The sequence below is a fragment of the Camelina sativa genome, chromosome 19 (genome assembly GCF_030686135.1).
Source record: "Camelina sativa cultivar CO46 ecotype springtype chromosome 19, ASM3068613v1".
NCBI lineage: Eukaryota > Viridiplantae > Streptophyta > Magnoliopsida > Brassicales > Brassicaceae > Camelina > Camelina sativa.
Genome location: NC_141898.1, coordinates 16,037,256 through 16,051,870, shown reverse-complemented (window position 1 = coordinate 16,051,870; position 14,615 = coordinate 16,037,256). Strand labels below are relative to the sequence as shown.

The window sequence follows — 14,615 nt, the reverse complement described above, 5'->3', positions numbered from 1 at the left end:
AACCAATCAGAAACAATACTGCATAATATAAAATACTAAACTAATCTAAAAGTTGCATAGAAAATTGAAAATATCTTATATTATGAAACAAAAAACTTCTCTAAAACATCTTATATTTTGAAACGGAGGGAGTATAATTTAAATTTTACACAATTTTCATTGAATAATATTCACCGTTGATAGGTTTACGCAAAACATTTTTTTTGATACACTAAATATTATTATTTCTTTATTATTTTATTCAAACATTCTTTTAGGATATTTACTTTAGTTAATCAATTTTCAAACTTTTTTTATCATCATTGAATCGACAAGACCCGATTCATAGCCAGTCCCTACTATATGGGGTAACACAATTTAGTGGAGTCGAACTCCGGTGAGATCGGTCGTAGAGGTGGTGTTGTGACCACTTGACTAAAGACACTTCCCCAATTTTCAAAATTTTATTCGCCCCTATTTGGTTAACTAATGAATTTGGAATTAAATAAAACAATAAAACATACTAAAAAATCATTAACAAAAATATTAATTTAGTTAAAGATAAACCGACATATAATCTCATTTAATTGCAAAATATAAACCCTAATTTTCTTTTATAAATGTAATGCAATAGATAATCTTGTTTAATTGTAAAATCAATGTAGAATTCTTTTCTTTTATAGGAGTAACTAGACAATTAGAGCTTTTATAATTTATATTAATGGGCTTGCAAATATCACATATATAAAAGTAAGGTTTTACTCTCTCCTTATTGGTCCATTTGACAATGCAATCTTATTATATAAAGCTTGATGTCAAAGTTACTCATTAACAAGATCGTGACACGTGTCAATTGTATCATTTTCAGATGTTGACACATGTCAATTCTAAATTTATTAAAATTTTAAAAAATAAAAATGTAAAAATTCAAAACCTACCATAAAAAGGTTTTATATAAAAGTAAAATAGAGAAAAGAAAACCTAATTTTATTTAAAGTCTTTTAAAGATTTTTTTTTTGTAAACTTCCAAATGTAAAAAAAAATAACTATTAACAGTTTTAAAATATTAAAGGGCAATTATAACAAAATTATAAAATTTAAACAGCTTTAAAATTTTAAAAAGATCATTATAAGGAAATTATATATATATATATCATAAAATTCGAAATTAATATATATTATTTATTTTAATTTTAAGTTGCTAATTTTACAAGAAAAAGGATTATTTTTTATATAAGATTAAAAAATGATTGTGAAAATATATAATTAATTAATGTTTCTAAAAAAATGTATATACTCACCTTTACATAAAGAAAAAGATGGTTGAAGTAAAAAAAAAATAGGTCGTCTCATATTTTATTTCACCAATCAAATAATTTATTCAAAAAGACTGCTATTGTAATATATAAGATATGAGAATGTAATATTAACGTATGCGTTTTTGTAACTATAAAAATGTTAAAGTGAAGAGACATATAATAAGTTATTTAATGTGTTCATAAAGATAATTTGTTGGTAGTAGTAAAGACTAAAGAGTATATTTTAACAGTAAAATATATTTGTGTGTACAAATACACTTTTAGTGGTAATGTATATAGTAGATTTGTAAATGGATATACATTAGTGTATTATAGCAAAAAAAAACAACTATTTTCTATAACTAAAAGCTTATCTCTTTACTTTTATACATTGTTTTTACTTATAAAAAGAATTAAATATATATATTCTTTGTTAAATTAAATTTTATTTTAATAACTTTGAACTCATCTACAACTATTTTCTTTAACTAAAAGTATATCTATTTACTTTTTTCTTTTCAGCCAAACAATAAATTAAAAGGAAATTCCTTGATTAGTTGTCCAAGCTGGAGGGAAGAGGTTTACAAAAGAAACTTCAGAGATAAGAGAACGAGAAGCACGGACAAGACAATCTGTCTTCGTATTTGACGCACGCGGGATCCAAGAGATATAAAATAGTAGGTAGGACTCAGCGAGTTATACTCATCGAGTAGGTTGGAGAAGGACGACCAATCTTCAGGGACTGCACAATATTGAGTAACTCAACCGAATCAGTCTCGAAATGTTGACAAACGATCCCTGCAGCACGTATCCGCTCCATGACCCACAACAACCCTTCTAACTGCGAATGTAGGGGGAGGGGCTCCGTCTTAGACACTTGGCCCCAAACAACAACGTTCGCTCCTCACCAACGCAACACCATCAGCCCAATCTTGAATGCACATTAGTTGCTTTCCAAGAACCATCAATCTGACAACTAGGTGAAGAAACCTGGAAATCCGAAGAAGGAGATGGAGCTGACATGACAGCCGTAAAAGAGAGCGCCTCTTCCAATGCTAACTTATCGCCCAAAGCCTGAGCAATTATATCATTCGCCTCGATCCTAAACCTTGAAAAACCTTTTTATTTATGGCCTTCCAGATTACCCATAAAATACATGGTAATTGAACAAGTTGATCACGATCACCTTGTTGAGAGGCACTCCTCCAAAAAACAAAATCCAAATTTTAGTACACCGAGTCATATAGAAAACCCTCTGACGAGACCAGAATCGGAGATAAATCCCAAATTTCACACTAGCAAGGGCATTTAAAGAAATCATGATTAATAGTCTCAACCGCAGAGTCGCACCTTTTACACCAAATATCACATTGGACAACTCCTTGTATTAATTTATTTTTATAGATACTTTTTTACTACTTTGACCAAAAAAAAGGTAGTTTTTACATACTAAAAAAAATTATTTTATATTTTTTGTTATATTTAATTTTATTTTAAAACTTTAAACCCGCACATCGGGCGGGTCGTAATCTAGTTATTTATATTAAACCAAACAAAAAAAATCTTGACATTTAGCTCACATTTTAATATAAAACTAAAATTAAATAAATTATACATTAACTATATTTCTCCAGTCAATTGTATTAAAATAAATACTAAATTATAATTGTAACTCCCAATTTCCGAAATATAATTTTCCATCACTTCTCTTCCTATAAATACTCATTCTCTTATTCTCTTAGTCTCTCATTATTTCATTCTCTCATCCTCTTCCACTATATCTTAAATTTTGTTTTTGTGTGTTTTTTGTTATTGTTGTTGTATGGGTTAAAAAAATCAATTCAAATATTATTATAAAAGCTTAATTTTAAATTTTGAGGAGAGTTTGTATGATATGTATATGGATGAATTTCAAAAATATCCCTTTTGCAATACTATTTTTTAAAAATACCCCCTTTCAAACTTTACCAAAAAGCCACTAAAAATTTGCAAATTTTCAAAATTTGTGTGTAAGCTTATAAATATATACACAAATTACCTTTATATGTGTGTAAAATTTTTATATATATTTTATAAATACAATATAAATTAAAACCTTTTAAAAACTGTTTAAAAACCTTTTAAGAACCTTGTAAACCTTTTAAAAACCTTTTAAAATGTTTAAAACTTTATAAATATTTGGATTGAGTCTAGAGGTAGTAGTTACTATCTAGAAGTACCTTGTGAACCATATAAAACTTTATAATTTTTCATATTTAAAAAAAGGTATATTTGAAAATAGATAGATGAAAGGGGTATTTTTGAAAAGAGGCACACCCAAAAGGGTATTTTTCAAAAATTCTCATCTTACATTGTTTTTTATGTTTTAAAAGGTTTATCTCCATTGTCTATTTTAAATTAACATCTTATAAGTAATCATGTTTTCATACTTTTTTACAATATTCACCGCACAATAAGGTCATGAAGTTGAAAAGATCTATTTCTAATTCTCTATTATGTATTCTGGTTATCTCACATATTGATGTATTATTTTTAATAATTTATCATAATTAATTTATAAAACAAATTTAATAATTTTACTTACATATTTCTTATCTCAAATAATTTTTTGTAATTCATTTTAAATTTTTCTATCATTACATTTTTTTGTGATCCAATAAATAAATATGTAAAGATCAACATAAGATTTATTTTGTTAAAGATTTGAGGTTTTTGAAAACAAAAAGAACTTAATTAAAAAAATTTGGTCTTTGTGATTAAGGCAAAATGAAAAAATTTATCTTTAAAATTAAATTTAGATGAAACACTAGCACTCATATTTAACTGGAAGTGAAATATAGAAAATGTAACGCCCGTGAACCAAAAATCTTGGTTTTGGGATGTGTATCGATCGATGCAAGGCGGCACCGGTCGATGTAAGGTCTTCTTCTGCGGGACAATTTAAGTCAAAACACACGTTTGGGTTGCGTTTAGGGATTGGAAGCCCTAGGGATCGATATAAAAGGCTTATTTTCGATGCCCTTGACTTGTTTTGGCCGTGTTTCACTTCTGCAAAAGAGAAAATAGTTTCCAGAGAGTTTCCTGTGAGTTTTGTGCCTGTTCTTGAGAGATTTGTTCCTGTGAGAGGAGAAATGAGGCTGAGGACATGAGAGGAGCTTGCTAGGAGGCTGTTTTTGTTGGTTTTAGGATCAAATTCGTCATTCTAGAAGGTGAGTGCGTGACCATGGTAGAACTAAGCCATTAGATGTTTGATTGTGTGTTGTTTGCTTATGCACTTGTATGTGGATGTTTTCTGTGAGTTTCTGTGGCCTTTGGCGTCGGTTTCAACATCTTGGAGCCGAGAAGAGGCGGAGGAGATCGTGAGCGGCGTTTCGTCGCGTGACTGTATCGATCGATGCAAGGTGTGTATCGGTCGACACTGTTAGGAATTTGACGGAGATGCTTGGGATTGCATCGGTCGATGAAAGGAGTGCATCGGTTGATGAAAAGAGTGCATCGATCGATGCACTTATTTAAAAGATTTTATTGATCAACGCAAGGATGTTGCATCGGTCGACGCAAGTGCGTAGAGTCGACGCACTTGTTCAGAGTTGTCTGGTTTGCTTGTTTTCCTTCGTGTATTGTTTGTGCTTGCTTTTTCCCTTGTGTGTATAGCCTAGTAGATGGGAGGATCGCATCATAGAGTATTTACGATAATACTCACACATCTCATTTGTGTTGTGGTAAAGGCAAAATATGATTGTGGAATCAAGGCAATGAAGAGGAGGATGTTCTAGAGATTCGATTATTTTGTTCTAGGCTGCTGATTGGTTGCTAGAATGGAATGTAGTGGTCTAGAACAGATTTTTAGGTTGTTGGTTTCTTGTTCTATGACTTGGTTTATGTTATTAGCGGTGTTGGTTAGATGTTATTGTTTTATTTGTTATTGGTTATTTAATTCATTGGTTTAATGCTGGTTATTTTTGCTGTTTGGTTTGATTGAGGGTTAGGTTGTTAGTGAGTATGAGATCACTAGTTTAATATTATATTAAAAACAAAAAAATGGATCGGGTCGTTTAAAAAAATAATATAATTTTTTAAAATATCATTTAATTAAATCCTCTAAAGATAAAACCATTAGTATGAAATCTAGCACTACAAATTAAATTGATGAGTGAAAAACAAAAAGAAAAAGAAACTAAAAACAGAGAAGTTATCCTTAGGGTTTTAAAAATTCTTTAGATTGAAGTTCATATAATTTTATAAGAAAAATAATTTAGTTTGTCACTTCAAAAATAATATGAATTTGAATTATTATGTGTGAGTGTTGTGTTTATACTTTATATCAACAAACAACCAAATCATTTGAAAGTTTAAATTTTGATTGAGCCACTTGGTATTCCTTTTCTTTGAAGTCAAAACAAATTAACATATTTATTTCTACTTAACTAACATTTAAAATATGTATAATTCTACATTTCACAAATGTAACTCGGTAACTCCTAGCTAATAATTCTACATTCATTCCTCCCACTAATATTTATCTTTCAAGAAAAAATGTTTTTGGTTAAATTTTAATATTTTATTATTATTTTGATTAGATAAACTTATAGTCACACACACACACACACACACACACACATAGAAATAAATATGTTAATTTGTTTTGACTTAAAAGAAACCTGAAGATGCGGGGCATTGCTTGTGATTCAGTTTGTGCTAGATGTGGGGCTTACGAGGAAACAATTAATCATGCTATTTTTCGGTGTCCACCAGCTCGACAGGCTTGGGCTTTAGCTCAGGTGCTGGTGGACCCAGTCTCCTTTCCTACGAACTCCCTGTATGCCAATGTGGATCATTTCATGGGTTCGTCCAATCCGGGTTCTCAGGTTGCACATTTCCCTTGGATCATGTGGTATATATGGAAGGCGCAGAATGCTTCCGTATTTGAGAATGTAAGGGACAAGCCAGAGGAGGTTGTTAGGTTAGCAGTGGGGGAGGCGAACACGTGGCTACAAGCTCAGGCAGATGATGGGGATGAGGTTTTCTCCCAACTATCCAGTGTCTCTGGTGCTCGGGAACTGGGATGCGGGAGTTACATGCCTACGGTTTTCTCAGGTTATCAGTGTTTTGTTGATAGCTCGTGGAAAGAGGGTGATATTTTTGCGGGTGCAGGATGGGTGTGTTCCTCTTTTCCGGATGTTTCGCCGATGAAGGGTGCCGCCAATTTCCGCCGTAGTCTTTCCCCTTTGCATGTTGGAGTAGAAGCTTTTGTTTGGGCTTTGCGGTGCATGATTGGCAATGACTATCGAGATGTCGCTTTTTATATAGATTGCTCAGACTTGGTGAAGATGGTGTCTTCTCCTCAAGACTGGCCGGCCTTCAAGACATATCTCGACGATATCAAGATGGATAAGGAGGAGTTTTCGTCTTTCTCTTTATCTCTAATCTCAAAAAATGCTAATGTTAGTGCGGATTCGTTGGCACGCCAATCGCGTACCTCTCTGCATTCTGTTTTGTTTGTAAACAATTTTCCTCCACATTGGCTCTTTTTTTTGGCTCAACATCAATGGCACATTACATTCACCTCTAAAGACTTGAACCACAAAATAAATGCAATGGTTGATCAAGTACAACCCTGGAACACTAGGCGGATCCACATTGGCTCTTATGAGCTGATCTTTTATTGTTGTCAAAAAAAAAAAAATACCTCCCTCTGATTACAAGTGAACAATTTGCTGCGATAAGCTAGTTTCTTTTTTCCACAATTTCGGCGGTCAAACTATATGACGACACGACCCGGGTAAAAGAAACAAGAGATATTTGGCGAAATGATACATTTTTCAAACATAATTAGGAAACACATACATTCACTATTTATAATTGGGAAAAAACAAATTCACCACTGTTCAGCTATTTCCACATCCATTTTTGCCATTAAGGATTCTACTTAATTACATCATATGCCATTGTTTCCCATTTTCTTCCTTTTCTTGATTTTTCAAATATTTGTTAATATTATTTTTTTTTAGAAAACTTTTTAAATACAAAAATCTATGTTTTTTTTCATTACAATTTAGTATGAATTTTAATTAATAATTTTCAAATAAATTATATAAATATTTTGTATCCGTACACATTTTTAAGTGTACAGATGTTTATACACCTTATTAAGTGTACAGATGTCTGTACACCTTAATAATGTGTACAGATGTAATTTTTACAAAACCATTGGAGTACATACATCTGAAAACCTAAGAATTAAAAAAATTACAAATTTTAGATCCGTATACCTAATTAAGTGTACAATGTCTGTACACATTATTATGTGTACGGATGAAATTTGTTTAATTCTTAGGGTTTCAAATGTTTGTACATATGCTTGTACTGCAATGTTTTTATACAAATTACATCTGTAAAGTTAATAATGTGTACAGACATCTGTACTCATAATAATGTGTATAGACATATGTACACATACTAAGATGTACGTATACAAAAGATTTATATAATATATTTAAAAATTATTAAATAAAATTCATATCATATTGTAAAGAAAAAAAATGTATTTTTTGTATCTAAGAAGTTTTCTAAAAATAGATTATATTAACAATTATTTGAATAATTATGATTGGAGGAAAAAAAAGTTTTATTTCTTACCTACACACATACCCATTTTTGTAATTTTCTCACCAAAACTATACCCTACCATTTCTCCCTATCTCACAAACTCTCTATTACACAATACCCTATTTTTCTAATTTTAAATAGTGAATGTATTAGTTTTTCAATTAAGTTTAAAAAATGTACTAATTTGCTAACAAACCCAAGAAACAAACCTACTATTATACCACATTTGGGCCATTGCCATTTTACCTTGAGTGATGCCATGAAGATTTTAGGAAATAATCAAATAATAGGCAAAAAATAATATCATGACTATTTTATTAAGTGGATAACGATACTATTGTCATCCTTACATATCAATATATTGTTCTCTTTACAACATCGATAATAAAACTCAGAGGCGGGAAAAAGGAGCCAAGAAAGGATAATCCGTGTAACCAACGACTGGATCTTGAGTGTAAAACGTCTTCCGATTATATTTATTCAACTTTCCATCAATCTTGAACCGCGAAACCAAATCCGGGTTTGCAATAAACAGCCTGCCATATGAAACCAAATCCGCAGCACCTTGTTGAATAGCTTGCATGCCTAGTTCCTTGTTGAATCCTCCACTAGACATAAAGGTTCCATTGTAAGCCGTTCGTAAGCTCTTCATTAGCTTAGCTTCTTCCTCATCACTGCCTTGCCTTCCAGACTCAGTTTGGCCGTATGCGTGGTAGCGAGGTTGTGTTACATGAAGGTAAGCGAGCTTCGAGCCATTAGCAACTTGTAACTTATTGAGCAAATCAACAACGGCTAGCCCGAGGGATAACGGGTCAGAATCAGTTGCGTCCATGTGGTCTATTGCCGGAGATACCCTCACGGCAACTTTACTAGCTCCTATGGCTGAAACCACACCTTCCACTACTTCTTGTAAGAATCTACAACGGTTTGCAATGGAGCCTCCGTATTGGTCAGTACGGTCATTGATCCCATCTTTCAAAAATTGATCAATGAGGTAACCATGCGCCCCGTGGATCTCAATCCCATCGAAACCAGCTCGGATCGCATTAAGAGCAGAGCGGCTATAATCCTCTACCACTTGAGGTATCTCGGAAGCTTCTAATGCTCGGGGTTTCGGGTATTTCCCGTGTGACCCATCAGGCAAAAGAACTCGCCACCTTTCGGAGATGGGTGTGTTTGTTGACGATATTGGCGACCCTCCATTAACTTGATACACTGTACAAAACCTCAAAATGTTATAATTACCCTATTCCTTAAAAAATTAGGAGTGGTTAATGACGTATGAACCTGGATGAGAAGCACGTCCAACATGCCATAACTGACAGAAGATGAAACCTCCCTTAGCGTGAACTGCTTCCACAACTTGCTTCCATGCCTTTACTTGTTCATCCGAATAGATTCCAGGCACATGTGGGAACCTAAAAAAATTATTTGTATCAGTTTTGTTCATTACAACAACATTACAAGGTTCATTCCTTGCAACATTATATATACCCGTTATTGTTTTAGGAGATACGAAGAAAACATTTGCTTTGAATATGTCCATATATAAATATAACATGATTCTTTTTATTTGCTTTTTCTTTATATGTGGCTGATAGATAAAAAAATCTCCATTCTTATCACGCCACACAACTATTGGTGGGTCCTGTCACCCACACATAAACTTGTATTGACATGACAAAATAACTCAAGAGCACACGTTTCTTTTATAGTGGAAAAAATGATAAATCACATCCTTTAAAAGTGAGACAAGCAAAAGTCACTAAAAAGAAAAAAACTTTTAAACACCATAATTCATTAGTCATATATATTAAAGATCATAGAGTTCTAATTCAAAACCAGATCCTTTAATGTAGAATCTCTAACCAAATAAACAACCTCTATTTAACAGAAGAAAACTCATATAAACACAGTAGTACTGATAATAGTTGTTTTTACGTTGTTCTTTTCTGTATATTTTAGAATTCTAATATTACTAATATGATAAAACAAAACAAATACAAAAAATAACACATATAAATAATATGCGTTGATTTAATATTATAATAATAGTCAGATTGTTTTCCAAACTACAAAATAAACTATGTTATTGAACAGTACAGGTAGTTCACGTCATCTCATAGCTACTTGAGGTCATCTCATCGCTGACGGTACATAAGTTTTGGTCTTAAAATTAAGGAATCCTAAAATTAATAAGGAAAAAGGAAAGATTGAAAAAGACGAGCTTACCCTGCAGATCCGGGAGAGACCATAGTGCCTTCGGTGATGAGAAAGCCGCCGGGGGTGGTGCGTTGAGCATAATACTCCGCCAACGCCGCATTCGGAACTCCGTTCAACGCCCTGCACCGCGTCATCGGCGCCAGAACCACTCTGAAAACGCAAACGCAATCGTGTGATGAGATTACAACAAAACACTTAAAAAAGACCATCAAATGATCAATTCAGCTGAACTCACCGATGAGAGAGATCGAATCTTCCCATCTTGTAAGAAGAGAAAAGAGTCTCGTTGGAGTTCCCTTGTGCCGCCGTCATATCTCCGCCGTTCTGGGAGAAGAAGAGATCATCAATAAGGATTACAATTTTTTTTTAAAAACAAAATCAGATCTGAGAAATCAACGGTCAACAAAAAAAAACATTGATTGGTAGTTGGATCTTCATTACACAATACGGACAAAAACACAAAACTAAAACAAAGTCTCTTAAGGAGTTTACCGTTTTGTGTTGTTTATTTGGAAATTGAAAATTTGGAGTGGATGATGGATGATGTATTGTTGTGTGTGGGACGACGTGGGAATTGCTAAATTTTATACCCAAAAAAAAAGTTGTGTGGTTGATGGATGGACCGGGGGAGGAACGTTCTACGCATCTTTTGGACCGAACCGACCATTACTTTCACGTGCTTATTTATTTTTATGATAAATTGGTCCGCGTGAGATATTTATTTGTTCCTATATTTGCTTCGTGAAATTAAAATATCAGTCCCATTGGTGGATATGTAGGGGGAAAAAATCTAAAAAATAGGCATCTACTTTTTTACAGATGTTAAGTGAGGATTATTAGTTTAAGATTTGAATTGAGTTTTGAAAATTTTAAATATTATGTAGAATCGGTTGTTATTAGATCAAGATTTTGTTTAACTCTGTTAAAGTTTAGTGTTTAATAGTTTGTGATTTGTAAAAAATCATTTAATATCTTAACAAATTTGGGTTATTAGATTCAGACTATTATAAAGTCATTAAAAGTTTTATGTTATTCAATTAAAACAAAAGAATCTAGGATTGTTAATGAGTTCAATTATTAGGTTATTGATTCATGATTTTAGACAATTTCTTTACAAAATAAAGTCATGGAAAGTATCATAAAAATACAGGGATTGTTTGGAGGACTTTCCAAAATTTTATAAAACTAATCAACAAAACTCTCTAGCAATCTTTAACAATCTTTCACTTATTCACTTTTAATGATTTTGTTGAACTCTTCAAAAAATCTTCATAAATTAGAATCCAATACCACCCGGGTCGCCGCTATAAACCAACCCATACTTATCCTGTTCTCAGCATTCCAACCCAAACTTTCGGACTCTTCATAAAACAACACAAACTTTATCTATTCTTTACATAATGACATGTACTTTTAAAAACATTAATAATCATACACCTTTAATCAAGACAAAGATTGCGGTTAATAAACCTGATTAAACCACTAAATCACGTTTTCTGTTCCATGTTTGACTTGAATCAACTAAAACTAACCATACGGCGTCATTTAGTTAGCACAAACAGATTAAAGACAATATGTGCAACAAAAATTACAAACCGATTTTGAGTAAAAATTAGGGTTCTTCGAATTTCGAAGAGTAGAGATGACGACCACTTCGTTGGTTGTATATGAGAGTGATCCAGATGATCCCTATTCCAATGGAAGTGATGAAGATTCTGATGGTCTCGAAGAAGTCTCTGAATGTGATGGAGACGATGAGGATAATGACGTCGAGAGTGGAGATAGTGGAGCCATGAATGGTAGCGATGAGTCTAGAGAGAATGGTAGCGATGAGGCTGGAGATGACGACGAAGATGGTGAAGCCATAAGGTAAGGCGACGCAAGGTAAAGCGAAAGAGAGATGAGTTTGAAGATGAAGAAGACAATGAGGAAAAAACGGAAAGGAACGAGAAGAAGAAGAAAAAAAAGGATGAAGATGAAGACGACATAGTTGAAAGGTTTGAGTTTGAAATAGAGGAATCTGAAGCAAACTGGTTTAATGAATTTAGGATTAATCGGAATACCATCCCAGAGAGTTCAGATGAAGAGGAAGATCCTGTAGTTATTAGAGATAGGAAAATTAGGATGGGAACTAATGATAAGTTAGCTATTGGAAGAACATTTTTTACTGGATTTGAGTTTAAAGAGGTTGTGTTACATCATGCTTTGAGGTCAAGAGAAAACATTAAACAAGACAGATGGGGGAAGGACAAAATCAGGTTTAGTTGTGCTCAGGATAAAGAGTGTGAATGGAAAGTCTATTGTGCATTTGATAAGGCTCAACAATTGTGGGTTTTGAAGACTAAGTGTGGATATCATAGATGCATTCCTAATGGGAAATGTAAGCTGTTTAAGAGTTCTGTGATTGGAAAGCTTTTCATGGATAAACTGAGGATGCAACTTAAGTACATGCCTCTTGATATTCGAAGGAACATTAAGGAGCAATGGAACATATTGAGTTCTATAGGACAAGTGCAGAGAGGAAGACTTCTAGTTTTGAAGTGGCTGCAAGAAGAATATGCTCAACATTTTGCTCACCTTAGAGGATATGCGGCTGAAATCATAGATTCAAATCCAAGATCCACTGTCATAGTTGATACAATCCCTAATGTTGATGTTGAGGTCATTAAAGATGTTTTTAACCGTTTTTATGTGTGTCTTGGAGCAATGAAAAAAGGTTTCTACTATTGTCGGCCTATCATTGGAATTAATGGAACTTTTTTGAAACAAGCCGTGAAAGGTTGCCTATTGACTACTATTGCTCATGATGCCAACAATCATATATACCCTATTGCATGAGCAGCTGTACAAACTGAAAATACTGATAATTGGATGTGGTTTCTGAAACTACTCAAGGATGATTTGAATCTAAAGGATGGGACAGATTATGTCATCATATCAGATCGTTCTAAAGTAAGTGTTCTTTTTAGTCTAATTGTTTAATATGTCTTGCATCATTCTTATTTGCTTATGTTTATTTTCTGTAATTTTGTAGGGAATCATAAGTTCTGTTAAGAGTGAGTTGTCGAATGCTGAGCACAGAATGTGTGTGAAACATATTGTGGATAACTTGAAGACTAGGCATGGTAATAAATACTTGCTTAAAGAACGTGTTTAGCACTTAGCTTGGAGTTACAACCATGCACAGTTTCAAGCAAACTTGAACAAGCTTAGAGCTTATGATTTGTCCTTGTATGATGATGTGATGAAGGAGGATCCAAAGAGTTGTTCAAGAGCTTATTATAGGATTGGTAGTAGTTGTGAGGATGTGGACAACAATGCAACAGAGCCTTTTAACTCCACAATTGTCAAGGCAAGAGCAAAGGCATTAGTTCCAATGTTGGAAACTATAAGAAGGCAGACAATGAGAAGAATTACAAAGAGAAATCTGAAAATAACAAAATGGAAAAAGAAGTTGTCAGAATATGCTACAAAGATTCTAGAGGGAGAGATAGAACATGCTATGCTATGTGAAATCACAAAAGGAACACATGGTCGATTTGATTTTTTTTGGATGGAAACTCACATTGTGTGAACTTATCAACAGGTAAATGGTAGTGTTCATGCTGCAAGTGGCAAATTACAGGGATTCCATGTGAACATGCTTATGCAGCAATCTTAGATGTTGATAAGGATGTTAATGATTTTGTATTCCCATTATTCAGTACTGAGATATGGAAAGAAGTGTATGATAAAGGTCTTGCTCCAGTTAGAGGTCCACGGTATTGGATGACTAAAAACTACATTTTGATAACCAAACCTCCAGATCCAGATCTTCCTCGGAGAAAGAAGGGACAGAAAAATTATTATGATCGGATTAAAAGGAAGAATGAGTCGCCCAAAAAGAAGAAGAAGAAGAAGAAGGCCCCAAAAAAGCATAAGGGAAACAAGGATGGAAAAGAAGATGGGACAATTAAACTCGGAAGGCAAGGGCGAATCATGCATTGTAGTAAGTGTGGTGAAGCTGGACACAATTCAGCTGGATGTGTTAAATTTCCAAAAGAAAAAAAGAGTAAGAAGAGTGTGACAAGTAAAAAGAGTGAGACAAGTATAGAGAGTAAGATGAATAATAAGAGTAAAAAACTTGATGAGGCTGGTCCTTCTACATTTCAAGCACCAGAGACCATCACACTCTCACAAGGACCAGAAACACTCACACAAGGAAGCACTATCTAGTTTGTCATGGCGCAGGTTTAGGAAGAAAGGGTTATGAGATGTAGTTGCAGGTTTTTGTTTGGTTTTGGGGGTTTCGTTGTAGATTTTTGTTTAGTTTCAGGTTTTTATTTGGTTTTGGGGGTTTAGTTGCAGGTTTTTGTTTGGTTTTGGAGGTTTAGTTGCAGGTTTTTGTTTGGTTTCAGGTTTTTGTTTGGTTTTGGGGGTTTAGTTGCAAGTTTCTGTTTGGTTTGAGGTTTATGTTTGGTTTTGGGGACCTAGTTGCAGGTTTTTTTTTGGTTTCAGGTTTTTGTT

General features: G+C 33.3%; 2 protein-coding genes and 1 pseudogene across 2 annotated transcripts; 2 read left to right on the top strand and 1 right to left on the bottom strand.

Annotated features, from left to right (window-relative positions):
• Positions 1-5,944: 5,944 nt before the first annotated feature.
• Positions 5,945-7,473, top strand: LOC147920648 (uncharacterized). The gene is made up of 2 exons (XM_087501170.1): positions 5,945-6,721; positions 7,468-7,473. Exons 1-2 carry the CDS (start codon positions 5,945-5,947, stop codon positions 7,471-7,473), a joined length of 783 nt encoding a protein of 260 aa, XP_087357296.1.
• Positions 7,474-8,170: 697 nt separating this feature from the next.
• LOC104766577 (12-oxophytodienoate reductase 3) lies at positions 8,171-11,084 on the bottom strand. The gene is made up of 5 exons (XM_010490490.2): positions 10,602-11,084; positions 10,345-10,433; positions 10,119-10,259; positions 9,174-9,304; positions 8,171-9,101 (listed from the first exon to the last, which is right to left on the bottom strand). The coding sequence occupies exons 2-5, from the start codon at positions 10,419-10,421 to the stop codon at positions 8,278-8,280; spliced, it is 1,173 nt and encodes a 390-aa protein (XP_010488792.1). The 5' UTR covers positions 10,422-10,433; positions 10,602-11,084; the 3' UTR covers positions 8,171-8,277.
• Positions 11,085-11,751: 667 nt separating this feature from the next.
• Positions 11,752-14,324, top strand: LOC147920647 (uncharacterized; annotated as a pseudogene).
• The last annotated feature ends 291 nt before the right edge of the window (positions 14,325-14,615 follow it).

What these genes read in the sequence shown, in the direction of transcription:
- LOC104766577 (XM_010490490.2), bottom strand. Translation starts at nt 10,421, where the DNA reads ATGACGGCGGCACAAGGGAACTCCAACGAGACTCTTTTCTCTTCTTAC. An exon ending in AGATTCGATCTCTCTCATCG is followed by an intron (nt 10,260 to 10,344) that starts GTGAGTTCAGCT and finishes TTGCGTTTTCAG; the next exon opens with AGTGGTTCTGGCGCCGATGA. An exon ending in TGGACGTGCTTCTCATCCAG is followed by an intron (nt 9,102 to 9,173) that starts GTTCATACGTCA and finishes GGTTTTGTACAG; the next exon opens with TGTATCAAGTTAATGGAGGG.
- LOC147920648 (XM_087501170.1), top strand. Translation starts at nt 5,945, where the DNA reads ATGCGGGGCATTGCTTGTGATTCAGTTTGTGCTAGATGTGGGGCTTAC.